The 16,410-nt window shown below is 41.0% G+C and overlaps 1 protein-coding gene across 5 annotated transcripts in view; it reads left to right on the forward strand.

Moving 5' to 3' along the window:
- The window catches only part of LOC133416220 (unconventional myosin-XVIIIa-like), a 56,672-nt gene extending 40,848 nt beyond the window's left edge, over positions 1–15,824 (forward strand). For 2 of the 5 annotated variants that reach the window (XM_061702981.1, XM_061702982.1), the window contains exons 30-42: positions 21–221; positions 339–449; positions 2,099–2,203; positions 2,366–2,512; positions 2,623–2,736; positions 3,846–3,962; positions 4,145–4,228; positions 5,751–5,888; positions 6,137–6,322; positions 6,405–6,544; positions 7,077–7,121; positions 10,635–10,757; positions 14,389–15,824. In XM_061702981.1, coding sequence (XP_061558965.1) covers positions 21–221; positions 339–449; positions 2,099–2,203; positions 2,366–2,512; positions 2,623–2,736; positions 3,846–3,962; positions 4,145–4,228; positions 5,751–5,888; positions 6,137–6,322; positions 6,405–6,544; positions 7,077–7,121; positions 10,635–10,757; positions 14,389–14,503 — 1,626 coding nt within the window. In that variant the 3' untranslated portion in view covers positions 14,504–15,824. Of the gene's footprint in view, positions 1–20; positions 222–338; positions 450–2,098; positions 2,204–2,365; positions 2,513–2,622; positions 2,737–3,845; positions 3,963–4,144; positions 4,229–5,750; positions 5,889–6,136; positions 6,323–6,404; positions 6,545–7,076; positions 7,122–10,634; positions 10,758–11,657; positions 13,051–14,388 lie in introns of those variants that run through there. The other 3 variants (XM_061702983.1, XM_061702980.1, XM_061702984.1) reach the window with 3 other exon arrangements.
- The last annotated feature ends 586 nt before the right edge of the window (positions 15,825–16,410 follow it).

Below are 16,410 nucleotides of genomic sequence, written 5' to 3' on the forward strand. Positions count from 1 at the left end.
GTTCTCTCATTGGACCACAGGAAAAGGACGCTGACTTGTGCGCTGCCAACATAAAGGTGCAGCAGCTGGAGGCCGAATTGCAGGATCTCTCTTCACAGGAGTCCAAGGATGAAGCATCACTGGCCAAGGTCAAGAAGCAGCTTCGTGATCTTGAGGCCAAGGTGAAAGACCAAGAGGAGGAGTTGGACGAGCAGGCCGGAACCATCCAGATGCTGGAGCAGGTACACGATAAGAGTGCACAACCTTGCAACACATCATCGAAACCTCTGTGGAAAACGATTTTTGGGTGTTTCATCTTACATTTTTATTCTGTGTGTGCCTTCCCTTCATGAATGCAGGCTAAGCTGCGGCTTGAGATGGAGATGGAAAGGCAGCGCCAGAGCCACTCGAAAGACATTGAGAGCAAGGATGAGGAGGTGGACGAGATCAGGCGGTCCTGCAGTAAGAAGGTAACTCACTCTCATTCACAAAAGCGGCTCAGCGCTGCAACACTAAGAAGGTTGCCTGGAAAGGACAAAATGCAAGTTTTCAAACTGCTAGTAACATTTGAATGTTGCCTCATTTCAGTCCCCGACCTGTTTTGTGCCACAGACCAGTTTCATGTCAAGCAATATTTTGACAAAAAAAAAAAAAAACGATGATCATAACTAGAACTCACCATTACGCTGAGCGTAGCTGTGCTGATTAGTTTCTCTGCACTGAAACGGTCCCATCTTGGGGTAATGGGATACAATGACACGCAAAGTGTGTTACTTACTGCGCTTTATGTCTTGTGTACTCTTTTGGTTGCCGTCATTGCGGAAAATCACAGTTCACAAAGATTGGATGTTTGAATGGAAGCAAGGTATTAAGTGCTTTTTGGGCACTTTAGAAGGCTTCATTGCCACGGTTACGAGCCTCGCCACATATTACCCGAACAGGCTTGGTGCGTGAGAATCACCTGTAGCAACATCATTTCAACAGGATTGCTGATTTTAAAAGCTTACTTTTTCTTGGAAGTTGTCTGTTTTGGTCTCATCATTTGCCCTTTTCCGCTGAGGCTCTCCAAACCCATTCTCATTTTTGCCGTCTTTTGGGCTTACCTTTTTTACAATCGACGAGCGTTTTGACATGTACAGGGGAACAGGCGAAGTCACCTGATTTTTCAAATAAAACCTCTTCTGGACTGCGACGAGCAATACATTATTTTTTTTGTTCAGTCTCTCATGCGTGGCCCACTATCAAATGGGATCGCGAGGTGGTTGGAGAACTCTGGGATATACATTTTTATATCCACACGTTCCATGACACTTTCTGTGCACTCACTGACTTCAATCTAATCACATCTCATACAGGAGCTGTAAATATTCTTAACAAGATTCATTTTTTTTTTTTTTTTATTGAAACTGTCACAGGGCTCAATAACTATATCACGTATGAGTTCCACATTCCGATATTAACTCAATACTGTATATTGAGTATTGAGTTGTATATATCATGATACAGTAATAATCACTAGATTGGTAGAAAATATGACATGATGAAAAATGGAACATGTGTTGTGACTCTGCTTTTCTTCATGACAAAATGAACAATAGCAGACACAATTAAACAAAATGTTTTATTGGACGTTTTTATATGTAGTGTCGACACAACATTGAGAAGACAAACATGGATGGATATTAGTCCAAATCCTAACTTGGTGGGTGACAATTGGGAAATTAGAAATTACGGAACAGTTGGTGATAATTTTCGATTAGGTAGTCATCTTAATCCAGAGAATCTAATCTTATTTTTATCCCACGCTGTCATTCATTTACGCTTCTACTGAAGATGCTTTTTTTTTTTTTTTTTTTTTTTTTTTTTTTGCAGTGGTGCGTAATTGCACCATGCGTAATTGCATCATAATAAAATGTTGTAGCGTGGAACAAATGAAACTATTATTTTAATTCACTTTAAGTACAAAAAGCTATAAGCTATAATTACATTGTGGGTGTACCTAATATTTGATAATAATTTTGAAATACTACACAAACAAAAAGGTTGACGATACCTTGCACGCTTGATTTTGACTGTCTATTGTGTGCGCACCCTGATGCTCCGACCACGCGTCTCTCAGTTGAAACAGATGGAGGTGCAGCTGGAGGAAGAATACGACGATAAGCAAAAAGTGCTGCGCGAGAGACGTGATCTGGAGTCCAAACTGCTGAGCGCACAGGACCAGGTAGCCCCATTTGTCTCATCTTCATCCTGTCAACACAGACCTGTGCGCGTTTGCGTGTGGGGGCGTTTAATTTACTGCTGAATCTCGTCAGGTGCTGAGAGTTGTGATAAAAGGAGAGCATGTTTATCCACACTGGCTGGACAGGAATGATTTGTTATTCAGGTGAGCCACAGGGACGTGGAGAGCGAGAAGAGGCTGAGGAAAGACCTGAAGAGAACCAAAGTCCTGCTGGCTGATGCTCAGATTATGCTGGACCACCTGAAGAGTAACGCGCCAAGCAAGCGAGAGATCACCCAGTTCAAAAATCAAGTATGCCACTCTTTAACGCATTGGTAGATAAAACCCGAATCCTCCGCAAAGCCGAAACATATCCGCGACCTTCTTGCATTTGTCGCTCACCTCCCTCTCACTTCTCACAGCTAGAGGAGTCCGAGTTCACTTGTGCGGCGGCAGTGAAGGCCCGGAAGAGCATGGAGTTGGAGATAGAGGACTTGCATATCCAAATGGAGGACGTGGCGAAGGCCAAACTGTCGGTGAGTCAACCAGGCAACGTGAGGCTGCCATGGAGTCATGTAACGCAACTCTATTCACTGGATTGCAATTACTCTTCTAAGATGACTTTTGAATACCAGTCTTCAGTTTTACCTCGCAATGGATGCAATAGTTGTACATAACATTAACTGCACTTGAAAGGCAAAGTGAAAACTGAATTCTCCTTCACTCAGGCTTTTTTTGTCACGAGCCACATTGTAGGCCTCATCATGTTCTTATGTGCACAACTAATTGATGAATAGTTCAAATAGTAGAAAAATAGTTTCACTTTATTTTAAAAAGGGGTTTGGTAACACAAAAAGAAAATGCTTGCTAACACGAAATAAATTTTCTCAAGTGGGTAACATCCCGGGTAAATAATTTTAACATTATTCTTATTATTAAGTAGCACATATTTTACTATTGTCAAGTATTAAATATTTTATTTGATAATATAATTTTTTTTCTTTATAACTATACAAAAATAAACATTTTAAATTTGTGCCCGACTTCAGTTGACTTAAATTAAGGCCAAACTTTAATTGACTCTGTCAATTAAAAAGTCAAATGCAAATGCAAGAACTTGATCTCCTCATTTGCAGCTGAGCAGACACCTTATTATGCGTGCGTCATCACATCTTGGTGGGATATTAGAATAGTGCGTGTCCCTTGGCATGTTTCATTTTTAAAATTTGTACTAATGGGTAAAAATGTCCTTTTTTTATTTATTTAAAAAAAACATTTCCCCTTGCAATCTGCTCATTAATCGCTGTGCCGGCTGCGTTTCCAATTTATTGACGACCGAGGCTGTTTGTGTCTCTGGGGGTGCTTGTTAATTGCTGTGTATATGTCAAGGGCGTGTCTGTGAAATGTCTCCCATTCAAGAAAGCATTTGGAGGGATGAAGACCCCCAGAGGATGAACTCTTGGACATTGGCAGCTATCTTCTCCAGCTGCACAATTCCCTGCCTAAATGAGCTCATTGATTCTATCTTGCATTGGTCTCATCGTTCTGCCAGTAGTACTTCCGCATTCACTAATGACCATTTTTGATTGTGTCTCGTGAATAAATCCCGTCTCAGCTCCTGTCCTTTTCTCTTGTGCTGGATCAGTTGGAGGAGCAGGTGAGCCGCCTTCAGCGAGAGAAGAACGACATGCAGGCTCGCACAGACGAAGACCAGGAGGACATGAATGAACTGATGAAGAAGCACAAAGCTGCCGTCGCCCAGGTAACCGAGCCACACCTCAGCTAGCGAAAATCCGTCAATGACGCAGACAGGCAGTCTGGTCTCTCCAATGGCGTGGTCTTTATATTAGGTTGTACATCAGATTTTTATTTGTGTTATACTTGTCATATAGACATCTCCTCCCCAAACTTGTAGATCATTTTGTAATTGTGTGCGTCCGTTAGTCTGCCAGAGATTTAGGCCAGATCAGTGACCTGCAGGCGCAGCTGGAGGAGGCCACCAAGGACAAGCAGGAGATTCAAGAAAAGGTACGCGCACCTGACTGCCTGCTTACTAAGAGACAAATTCAAGTTGTGCATTATGGTGTTTTCTTTTTTAAATACAGTGCAACTTACTCTCGCACAGCATTGGTCATACATACGTGCTCATCAATTTGTGTTTTGATTATCTTCAGATAGCAGCTGACTTTTAAAGCAGTGACACGCAAGAAATGAAACATGTTTTAGAATCGGATTCGCTCCCAGCTGAGGTTGTGCTGCTGCTGCTACCCAACAGTTGCTGTAGATGAGTTCTTCTTCTGAAACATTTTACACCAAGAACCACCTGAAAAATACCTGGCTCGTTAAGTATTTAGGCAATAATTCTTATGCGTACCACAATTTGAGAATCACTGAATCAGATCAAGCTCACCTTCACGTTGTTGTCTGCAAAGCCCACCCATGAGAACCGTTTTGGCCAGGAGCTGCGAGCCGTTGTTAAGACCATGCCAGAGGCACCGATAGCCATCTTAAGCATTTGACCTTGAAATGTTTATCTCCTCCCCAGTAAAAGCGCAATCTGGCTTCTTCAGTGAAATCAAAGCAGGACTCAAAAACCCTGCTTGTCTCGGATGCAAAGTCACTCATTAAGTGCCATTGTGCCTTTTGGCTTTCATTGTGAGGGCTCTTTCCTCCTTTTATTTTCAAAATGATTCAAGTGAAAGACGTGAACCTTGATTGGACCGTTTAAGTGACTTTCCCTGCAGCCATTACGCTCGTATTCAAAAGTTGGAGTGCATTTGAATGTTCTGCGTTCAAAAAAGGCAACTGATGATTCCTGGGATGTTGTTGCTGCGACCAAAAGCCAAAATACAAAATGTACGATGACAATAATGCAGGTTAGCACATTACAGTATTTTATAGCAATCGCAAGACATGATGCAAATATGTACACTTGCGGCGTGTGTTTCATGCATAGGAGAGCAAGATACTGTATGTGCTACCATCTTCCTGCATACCAAGACGTTGCATTATTAGCTTTCGGTGCATAATCTCTCCTTTGTTTTCCTTTTAAATAGTTGCACATAGCGGAACCGTTAAATGTCCAGGCTGACGAAGATAGTAGCTCAGTCATTCCACACAAGCTGCACATTTTGTTCTCTGTGTTTGAATCTGTTGGGGGGGTTGGAAATGGTCTAAGATGTAGCATTTTAACATCGTGTAAATGCCTGACTCTCAGTAGTAGACACAATTATTGTGACGTTCGTGTTCGACTTAACCCCAAGCTTGTTTTTTTTCTTTTTTTTTTGGACCATCTGTAGTAGATTGGGAGCTTATCTACAAGTCATTACTCACACTTGACATGTGACATTTACTTAAGAGGGGGAAAAGTTAATATTAATTCAATGTACACATACCACAGTATTTGATTTTTCTCCAGGCCTCATTTAAAACAAGAAAGCCAAGATAGAAAAAAATTTGCATTGAGAGCGCTTTGTGGAGTTGTGTGTGCGTGTGTCTGTGGCGGGGATTTTCAGTCACGGAAGTGTGTGTCTGTGTGTCCTTCCCAAAGCTTCATTCGCTGCAGAGTCAGCTGGAGTTTCAGGAACAATCCATGGTGGAAAAGTCTCTTGTGAGCCGTCAGGAGGCCAAGATCCGTGAGCTGGAAACCAAACTGGAGTATGAGAGGACACAGCTCAAACGTTTGGAGGTCAGACGATCCTTGTGTCTCTTAAATGTAAAAGAATATTCTTTAGAAGAAAGAAATATCCAACACGACGGCAGACGTCAAAAACTCTCCGATGATAACCAATACAAGAGCTGTATCAAAGTCCTTGCAGAAGATAATTCACGCTCCGTTTTTGTCAACAATGTCATTGAATCAACCGAGGAGGTTACTTTTTTTGTTGTATTTTGTTATCGTTTGTTTGCTTAACTACTACTCCACTTTTCTCTTAGAGCCTGGTGGGTCGTCTGAAGGAGAACCTTGAGAAGACGTCCGATGATAGAAACCAACACATTGCTGCAGAGAATAGAGAGAAGGAGCAGAATAAGAGGATGCAGAGACAAATAAGGGACATCAAGGAAGAAATGGCTGACGTGTCCAAGAAGGAAGCTGAGGCGAGCCGAAAGAAACACGAGCTGGTAAGTGACGGGCTGTGGCGGGATAATACGATTGTACTCAGAACCTAGAAGGAAACGATTTCTTTTACTTTCTTTTCACCAGGAAATGGACATTGAGAGCTTAGAGGCGGCAAATCAGAGCTTACAAGTGGATCTCAAACTGGCCTTTAAGAGGATAGGCGACCTGCAGGCGGCCATCGAGGACGAAATGGAGAGTGACGACAATGACGACTTAATCAACAGGTAAAAAAGACAGTTTTAATTGCTCGGAATTAAAAATGTGTCACCTTGTTAAATTCGGAGTGTATTCAGAACACTGTAGCGTAACATTGTGTTGAAAGAAAGGATTCCTAATGAGCGCACCGTTTTGTTTTTCCCCATTATTTTCTTTTTGGAGCCTGTCAATCATGACTTCTTTGTCTCCAGCAGCGAGTTCTTTTAAACTGAGTTTGTAATTCTGGGTCTTTCATCACTCTTGCGTCTCTGACCTCGTTCATTGGCGTTGTCTGCTGCTGATCTTTTGTATAGGTGTGAGTCACATGAAGTAACACAGACATTTTACAAGGCAGAAAGATGGGGGGGGGGGGGGGGGGGAACAAAAAAAAAACATGAAAAGTGTTCGAGAAGAAAGACCAGAGACAGATTTATAGTAGATAATGATTCAGTGTGAGAGTAGAAGAATGTTAATGTTGGAATATGTCGTGAGCATATCTCACCTGTTCTTTTTCTCTGTTTCCTCGTTGTCGTTTTGGTGTCGTCCACACTCTCCCTGCAGTTTGCAAGACATGGTGACAAAGTATCAGAAAAGAAAGACCAAAACGTGAGAGTGGAAAATGCGTTCTTTGTGTTTGTCATGGTGGTTGTTTTTGCACCTTTTTTTTTTTGAGACAACAATGCAGTATTTCTTAGAGTTGCACTAATAAATACCATCAACCGCTTGATAAATTCACTGTAATTTATGTGCCAATATACTGCATTGCAGTATTTTTTTATTTTTTTTTAAATTATATAGATATATACATTACATATATTGGGGAACAACAAATCAAACACCTTTTGGCATCATTCTTTATTCCCCAAGCTGTGGAAAAATGAAGACCACACAATGAAAACTCATCGCAGGTTGACTGTAATACTGCATTGGTATCTTCTGGATTCCCCCCCCCCCCCTTCATCTTCATCAACCGCCATTATTTATTTGTTATACTTGCTATTGTTCTTAACGTTATATTATGTTGTGTGTGTGTGTGAAGTGAAGTGTGCACACAGCTTTGCAAAGAATAATCTGCATTAAAACATAAGAAATGAACTCACTCAAGTTTGCTATTGCCATTTGAAAAGATGACATTATTATGTGTATTCTTTGCTGATGTGCATGGGAGAAGACCAACCCCCGCCCCCCATTTATAAAAAAAAAAAAAAAAAAAAAACCCATTCCCTGCAGCGTCAGCGGGTGCGCGGTGGACCGCCCTCAGAAAAGCTTTCCCCTCAAAACCAGTTGTTAAACCAGCAATCTAGTTTTTCATAGCCTGCTTACAAATTTCTCTTATTGAACGCTTAATAAGATTGACCAGGCCCCGTTTCCTTTTAGACAGTATACTGTGGAACCAACGGTCAGTTTATAAACAACAAAATGTAGGTTTCAGCATTGAAACCTACTTCATCTGCAAACATTCAACTTTAACGTACCGTATGTTGCCTTCCACAAAGCGAGACATACTAAATCAACTTCCCTTTTGATATCCATTTTCTTTCCATTTACTAGATGTTTTCTTTTTTATGTTGCAGAGATATGAATTGCTTAATTGTATAGTCACGACATTTACAGTAGGGCTGAGGAGTCAGCTCTCCGTTCAAATTCTCAAGTTGAATATCCAAATGTAATTTATGGGCTTTTCAGTGCAATCTTGTAGTGTATACAAATGCATCATGCTGAGAGGTGTTTCTAAGGCTTTTCCAGTCACATGAAGCTAAATGAGGTTAACAGAATGTTAGACACGCCTGTTGGTGCATTTCTACACCACTGACAACTACAACAATAATAAACAGGCTGTTAATGTCAAAATGAAGCATCAATATTGTGGGGTCGAATTTTTGAAAGGGATTCACATTACAGGCAAGGTGAAAAAACTGTACGGCATGCAAGAGACACTATTCAATGTAAATACACTTGTCAATATATCTCGTAATTGAGGTTTAAAATGTGTGGTGCTGGAGCCATAACATTGAGCCATATGTGATTCGAGGCTGAGTTTGAGTCATTGTGACAAAGATTTACAAGCAGTCAAGGCTGATTGTCAGAAGCCATTAACATTTGCTTTCAAATTCTTGGGGCTTGCTTGTATCTGTAGACCTCAGGAGCGGTTAGCAAGGAGTGCAGGGCCAAGGACAAATTGGTTCTGACACCATTTGCACAGCATTCAATTGCAAGTCACCTTTTATTTCACAGCGTTTTATAGTGGGAAGTCAGTGAGGGATTTTGTTTCAGGGTTTTTCTAGATGTTGCTTTCATTATTTTTCGGTGTAAAAAAATGCAAATTGTTAAATTAATTTGAACTCGGAATTTGGCTTGTTCACCTCCGCATTAGGAAAACGGCTTTTCAGCACAGATCCTCCCTCGAAATGGAGATAGAACAGTTTGTTCTGAAAAGGAAAATGAGCGAATATGTGACAGCGGGCATGGTGACACCGGTGATCGTTTTTTTTTTTCCCCAGATGAGTATGAGGACACCTGATAAAGCTTACCAGCACAGTAATCATTTTGCACGGTCATGAATAAAGTTTTCTCCTCGGAATCAGCAAATACGCCGAGATGGATGATCTTGTCACTTTTATTGATAGTTAGGCGTCTGTAGACTGTAGATGAATTATACCAGCATTTAGCGAGAACAAGACATTTTCCCTGGATGAGACACAACATCTATGGCTGTGAATGATATGAGGAGATGATATGAAGATGAAACCATTCATCAAACCTTTCTCCCTGCAGCCATTAAAAAAGTAAACAGTAATACATTTTATGCTTGGCAGACAATACATGTTTGGAATTTCTTTATTATTAACCGTTTTAGTATTGGATAACTAAGATAGCAATACCGTACATTGACTTAATATCTCATCACTAATTCTCAGTGTGGGGTAAACCCAAGTCAAATCAATTATGTAAGAAAAAATAAAAATCTGATGAGGCAATAGGTGCAAACGCTCCAAAAAATGGACTATGCTGCAGACCATTCCATATAACTAAAAATATTCGATGACCTCATGAGTGGCCGGCATCCTCGATTGCAGAGTTTATCAGCTGTTTATTTGGAATAAGGTGTCTAATGTTTGAGGAGGCCTGGAGGAGTACAAATGTTTGCGTAAAGGTGGAGCGTGACAGGCTGATGTTGACAGAATTGTTGCTTCAGTGTTATAATTGTAATGGCATGTGCAAAGTAATTCATTTTGATTCCATTTATTAGAGCTGTGGCCGCTATTGACGATTTACAGTAACCACATAAATAGTAGTCTTGTAGTTTTGTACAAAATTAAGCCCATTACTTTTTCTGTTTTTTAAAAAAAAAAAAAAAAAAAAAAAATTTTTTTTTACTTTTTAAACTTTAATTTTTTTAGATTCTGACTCTATCACTGATATTATTGCAGGAAGATGCACTTTTTAAAGAAATGTTTGCATCCTCGAAGTGCAACTACTTCAGGAATAGAAATTGTGAGTCACACTAAAAATTCAGAATTGCATTTAAAGGCATGAATAAGGATAAAGTCTGAGCAGGTGGAATCTGTCGTTCCCCCTCCAACTTTGATCCACAGGTCTCTATATTGATTGTTATGTCAAGCGTTAGGGGCCTTTGGGTGCTCATGGCTCTGCTCCATTACAAGCACCAGGAGCGGGTGAGGTGCCACACAGATCCTAACAGCCAGCAGCCAAACAAGTTGATTATCCCGCCAAGGGCTTCATCTGCATTCTGCCTGAATAATAATACATGTGCTTTAATACATGTTGAGTAATTGCATGAGATTTATGCTTCTTCTCTCTGCACTGCAATGCATCGCCATAACCTCCTATTACAAAGTGACCATTTATTATACTGTATTGTGTAATTCATGAGATTCCACTGCTAAATATTCATTTAACAAGCCGTTCTCTCTTTTACTTACCTGTCTATTCGAAGTAAAGCAGACAAAGGGAAAAAAATTCGGTTGACTGATTTTGTTAAATACAGTAATTGTCCATAAAGTGTCGATAAGCACAGGACTTGTTGGAATTAATGAATTTTTTGTTTTTGTTTTTGTTTTTTTTACGTCCCAATAACAAACCTCTTTGTACTCACAGTGGGCAAGAGACAGACACAGATTCTGAGGTGGAGGACCGTGTGGATGGGGTCAAGTCTTGGCTCTCCAAGAACAAAGCTTACTCCAAGCTCCAGTCGGACGAGGGAAGTCTGAAGAGTGCCAGGTCAGTGATTCCTCCTCCTCCTCCTCCTCCTCTCATCCGCTTGCCTCATCACAGATAACCACATGCACCCTTCCGATAGAGCGGTGATAAGGGCTATATTGAGCCGTGCGCTTGGTTACTCGGTCATGCACTTTATACAGCAGTGTGCATAAATCCTTGGCCATCAGTCGATATGTTTTATCAATGCCTTTATGACTATATTTAATTGAAATCTCACAACAACACAAAAAATGCATTTGTTTTTCTCAATCTTTTTTGATTATACTTTTTGGTTAGACTATACTAACAAGCGTAGTTGCAAGAACTGATGAAGCCTGCTCGGAAGAGAGGCGAAACGTCTTTTAAGACAACCGGAACTTCCTTGTTGGAAAATCTGGTTGACATACAGACAAACCAATTATAGCAAAAAAAATAAATTCCTTGAGAGATAACTAACCAGAGTCTTAAAAAATCCCAACATTACCTGAAGTGCAAAAAAAAAAAAAGGATTGGTAATTTATGCGATTAGGTGTCATTGCTCTCCTTTCCACTAATCTGTCTAATGACAGCAGGCGGAATAGCGAAGTGGCTGCTGTCACATTTATTGAAGTGGCCTATGGCCAGTTGGCGCCTCTGCTAAATGATGCCTCTGCTTCCATACATCTTCTCACTTGTTGACTCCCACACTGCCCACAATGCTTAGTGTACATAAACAGCAATAGCCAGAGGGAGGGGGCGCTCTCTTGCCATCACCCTGGAAAGGACAAAAAGAACGTGACAGATTTTCAGTTCCATCCGACATTACAGATTAACACCAGGACAGCGACTGTAGGAACAATATGCTGTTCATTAAATTCATTTCTTTGCCTCAACAGAAATGCGTCTTTCATTGGTTTTATCTTATATTTTGACACCCTGTAGATATGCAGCAAATGTGGATGCCAAAGATATGAAAGAGGGTAAGGAGAAGACGAGTGACGGAAGTCAAGATGGCAAAGACGTAGAGCAGAACAGGTCGTTGTCTGTCATGAGCTCCCTGAGCTACCGGAAACGTTCAAACCTTAAAGACTCCATCGGAGGGACAGGCGATGAGAGCTCCCTCTTTAGTGCATTAAAAGAACAGACGGACACCCCTGACCGTACCTCAAGCCGCAAAAGCAAATCCAAGTCTGGAGATCTCCAGGAGGACTGGAAGAAGAGCCAAGCACAGGAAGACTTTGATGACAAAGGCTCTGTCATTTCCATGGCCTATTCTGAGGCCACCAGCAAGGCGAGGAAGGGTTTGGAGTCACGCTGGACCTCGCGAAGCAGCCCTGAATTTGATAAGGACTCCACTATCTCCTCCACGGCGCCCAGCAGGATGTCCACCAGGAGGGCGATGTTGGACGATGACGATATCAAGTCCACCATCAGCAGCGCGAGTCGTTCTAGCCCAAGATCATTGCATCGTAGCAGCTCCTGGAAAGACGAAAGGCGCAGCAGTTCTCGCCTGTCTCTCGCTCGTAGCTGCGGCCTGAGTGAGTTCGGTGTGCATGTAAATGATGACGACAATGAGGATGGCCGAAGTGTCGCTTTTACCGAAGGAGGGACTTCCCCTTATAGTCCTCGCTCCACCGCCCGTAGTTTCTCTACCCCGGCCCGGGCTCGCTCTTCGGATGGCAACCCACCAGATACATCTGACATCAAGCCTGTCACCCATCGAAATTATTTGGACCCTGACTTGGAGGCCGCCATCAATGAGGTGCTCAGCTTCAAACCCATCAAGTTCAAGCGTAGCAAGCTTGGTGAGTCCAGTGATGAGGAAGCAGATGAGAAGAAGGGCCTCGCGAGCCAGACGGGAAGAAAGGTGGGAGATGAGGAAGGGCTTCGGTGCGGTAAATCCAGCTTGCTTCGCTCTGCATCCAGTTCCGCTCTGGACTATTGCAGTCGACCATCTAGCGCCTTTAGTACAAGCTCCCACAGTCGCAAAGACAAAAAATGCAAGATCGCTCAGTCGGACGACTCTTCAGATGATCGTCACAGCAGAAAGAGCTCAAGACGAAAGAAGGGCAAAAAGTCGAAAAAGAGATCCAAGAAAAAGGAAAGCGAGTCTGAAGATTCCTCTTCATCATCAGAATCGTCTGAATCCTCCTCGTCGGACTCCACGGTCTCGTACCGCAGCTCGAACAGTGTTAAAAAGAGCCCGAAGCAGCCGTCTGATGACGAGAAAGGAAATGTGGGTGGCGGAACACCCAGGAAGCAGGATAGCAAGACGAAACAGAAGAAGATGGATAACCTGATGATGAAGTACCTCTACAGGCCCGACAGTGACTGATAGCAACAAATGCAGGTGATCTGCTTGGCGTGACAATAACCCTGGACTCTGAAACTCGTCCTGGATTGCTCACTTAGCCGACTAATTCACTAACTGCTGGCCTTTGTGTTCTCATGTGGATACACATTTGATGTGTGATTTCATTGGTTATTTTCCCTCTTAAACACTAACTTGTGATCACACAGCTTTTGCTCAGTTCAATTCAATTGCAGAATAACTACGTATATTTGATTACTGTAACTACAATCGCTATGTGGTGTGTGTTATTCCACTATGTCTTTATTATTTCCAGTGAGTGCCTTGTAGGAAACCCCCCGGTTTACTGTACGTTCCACCGTACTGTATGTTACACCCTAGCCAAGTTTTTAACATTTACAGTACTTAAAGTTTTTGAGGTCTTTAAACACTTTTAAAAGAATACAAACACATTTAAACATAATATATTGAGAAAGAGAGGGAGAGCAAGAACAATGGATAGCACACAAATATTGTACAAAGAGTCTAAAAAAAATAGTAATATTGTTAATGGTAATAACACTGTAAAAACACAACATTTTGGAGCCACGATACAGCAGGGATTTACTGTATACGCACATTTAGACACTCATACGAGTAAAACCATGCGAAGGTTTGCTGTAATTCTACAATGTAATTATGTAAGAATATACAGTATATTTACTTGATATTAAAGTGTTTCTCTATTTAATGTAAGGTTCATACAACTCCAAAAAGAGTTTGGTTTTGAAAATGGAAAAAATGAACAATTAAGTTTATTTGTTGTTGTTTTACGAATAAAATAAAAACATTATTTTTTTTTTTTGCAACCATCAAAGTATCCTGTAATTTCCTCACAAACAAAGCTCAATATCATTTGCAATTTTTCTAAAACTCTGCCACAAAATCAGACATTGTCTCACAAAGTGTCACTGTGCCATCATTTTGTGACATTGAACGGAAGACATCAAAAGCTTGCAAATATGGTACTTTTTTTTTTTTTTTAATGCTAACACGTGAATGTTGCATATGGAGGCTGTTGCTGTCGCTAATTGTGGGCGTTGTTTGCTTGTTGTGCTGGATAAACTCGCTGCATTGAATTGCGCTGTCCTTCAATATTAACGGACTTTGTCATTGCAGGCGTTTACTTGGAAACATCAAGTATTTAAACCTTTCAAGGGAAGAGCTTTTGCGAATAGTTAATAATCCTGTACTGTAGGGTCAGCAAAAGTTTGCAGTGGGTGTTCATGCATGGGAGCCGTAACTGACCATAATAGCTCTCGTTTGTTCTGCATTTACAGTTACGAGAAAGTCACGTGTATGCGTATGTGTTGACCTTCGCAGCCCTTCTGTGTCCAGGCGACAAATGACCCCCGGCAGATCTGACAAAGAGGACGAAGTGGACTTAAACGCCGACAGGCAGCTGTTGAGGCCGAGCCACGGCGAGTGCACGTCGTAACTCAAAACTCGGGTCACCTGGTGCTCTCAAGTGAAACCAAAATACACAGGAGGGATTCAATCCCATTGAGGTGGGATCGTTTCATTTGAGGATTCTGTCATATTTGTTCTTCCTCACGAAAGCCGGTTTGCTTCTGAGGCTTATGTCTGCTTACCTTTTATGTGATGCTTGAAAAAGTTAAGTGAAGCTGAGATATTCGGCGTGGGGGGAGGGGAGGGTGGCTCTTGCCACTTCTATATTTTAAAGGGCTGCTCTTCAGGCAAATTTAAGCATTCCTCTGCAATTCCTGTCTATTCAGCCCTGCCAAGAGGATTTAGATAAGCCTGCTCTGGATGGACTTCTCCTAGAAAGTCTGACCAACTCCTAAAACTCTCCTTATCTCTTTTCCTATTAATGGGGGCTAGCTCAATGGGAAGAATTTGGTCCCCTTTAAATTAATTATCATAAATTCTTTATTTACATATAATTGATTTGTTTTTTACACAAGTGTCTTGAATGTTAATACTTGCAGAATATTGTCAGATTGGAACGACACCAAACTGTAGTCCACATTTGGACATTGACAGAATAATTTACAACCTGCTATGAAGCCACATGAAAGATTTAAATGTCTTTTAAAGGAATTATATAAAAGACAAGCTTGTACTTGTTTAATAGTTTATGTAAGCTTAGAATATTTCCAATAAGGTGCAGAGTATTTTTGCTCTTGCGATATGAAAATCAAGTTTGTCACTCTTTTTTGGAGGCCATTTGTTTATTTATTTCGACCATTATAGAGCACGCAAGATGAGAAAATATGGTTATTGTTATTCTCTATTTAATGTCAGATTGCTGATGTTGACTTTTTTTGCAGGCGTAGAACTATAGTGAGCTACATATTATTATACAGAATTTGTATGACAATTATTCATAGAATGCAGTCAAATATACTTAAAAAGGAAGACTGTAATACATTTAGTAGAACTACTTACGGATGTGATTATTTAGACACTGTATATTTCTATTTTGGGCCTTATGATGATTGTGAGCTTATGAATTGAAATGATGTCCAAGGAAGTAGCCGTATATCGTGCATGTCGTTGTCCTGCAGTCGGCACTCGTGTAAAGAAACGCCTCAGTTGCTATTAGCATAGCTTCCCAGAAGAAGCTAATTTGCATTTCAAGTCTTATTTTGGTTCCCCCCCTTTCCTCTTTGCGCCGCACATGAATAATAAATATAGAAACACAAACAACTTTGATGTCAGTGATCCCAAATAAGTTTAAATGAAAACATTTATTGCTGCCGTTACAGTCTGGTCTGGTTTCATTTTTTTTTTTTTTTTTTTTTTTTGGAATGTATCACTGTTTATAAAATGAGCTTTTTCAAGGAAATAAATGAATCTGTTACAAAATCAATGACAACTTCCTGTCATTTAGGCATCATGCCAATTTTGATTCACTCGCATTCATTCACAGGTCAGAAATGAACTTTAACCAAACAAGTCGTGAATGCGTTTAATTAAATTTAGCCCTGACTCCTGAGTATATTCTCAGCGTAGCCGTCGGCTTCTCCAGAGATTACGAGAGGAAACAAACAATTCATGGAAATGAATGAAGCTGAGCTGCAGGGAATGCAGACTGATGCTGTTGCTCACATGCTCACTGAACATTTTAATATGTATACTGCACAACTCCAACGTACAAACTAAGCTGGAGGCCTTTTAAAGAAAGCAAAGAGATCCTCCTCCCCATCAATCTCCATCCTTATGCAGTATACAGTGGGGTCGACTGAAATAGATTGATGCTTTCTAGAACCACCACTTTGCTGGATAGTCACGCTCAGTATGTTTTGCTGGAGCAAAAAAAAAAAAAAAAGAAAAATTCCTTATTTATCCAACCAATCTATAATCCCCGTTCCGACACACAAC

The sequence above is a fragment of the Phycodurus eques genome, chromosome 17, assembly GCF_024500275.1.
Source record: "Phycodurus eques isolate BA_2022a chromosome 17, UOR_Pequ_1.1, whole genome shotgun sequence".
Classification (NCBI taxonomy): Eukaryota; Metazoa; Chordata; class Actinopteri; order Syngnathiformes; family Syngnathidae; genus Phycodurus; species Phycodurus eques.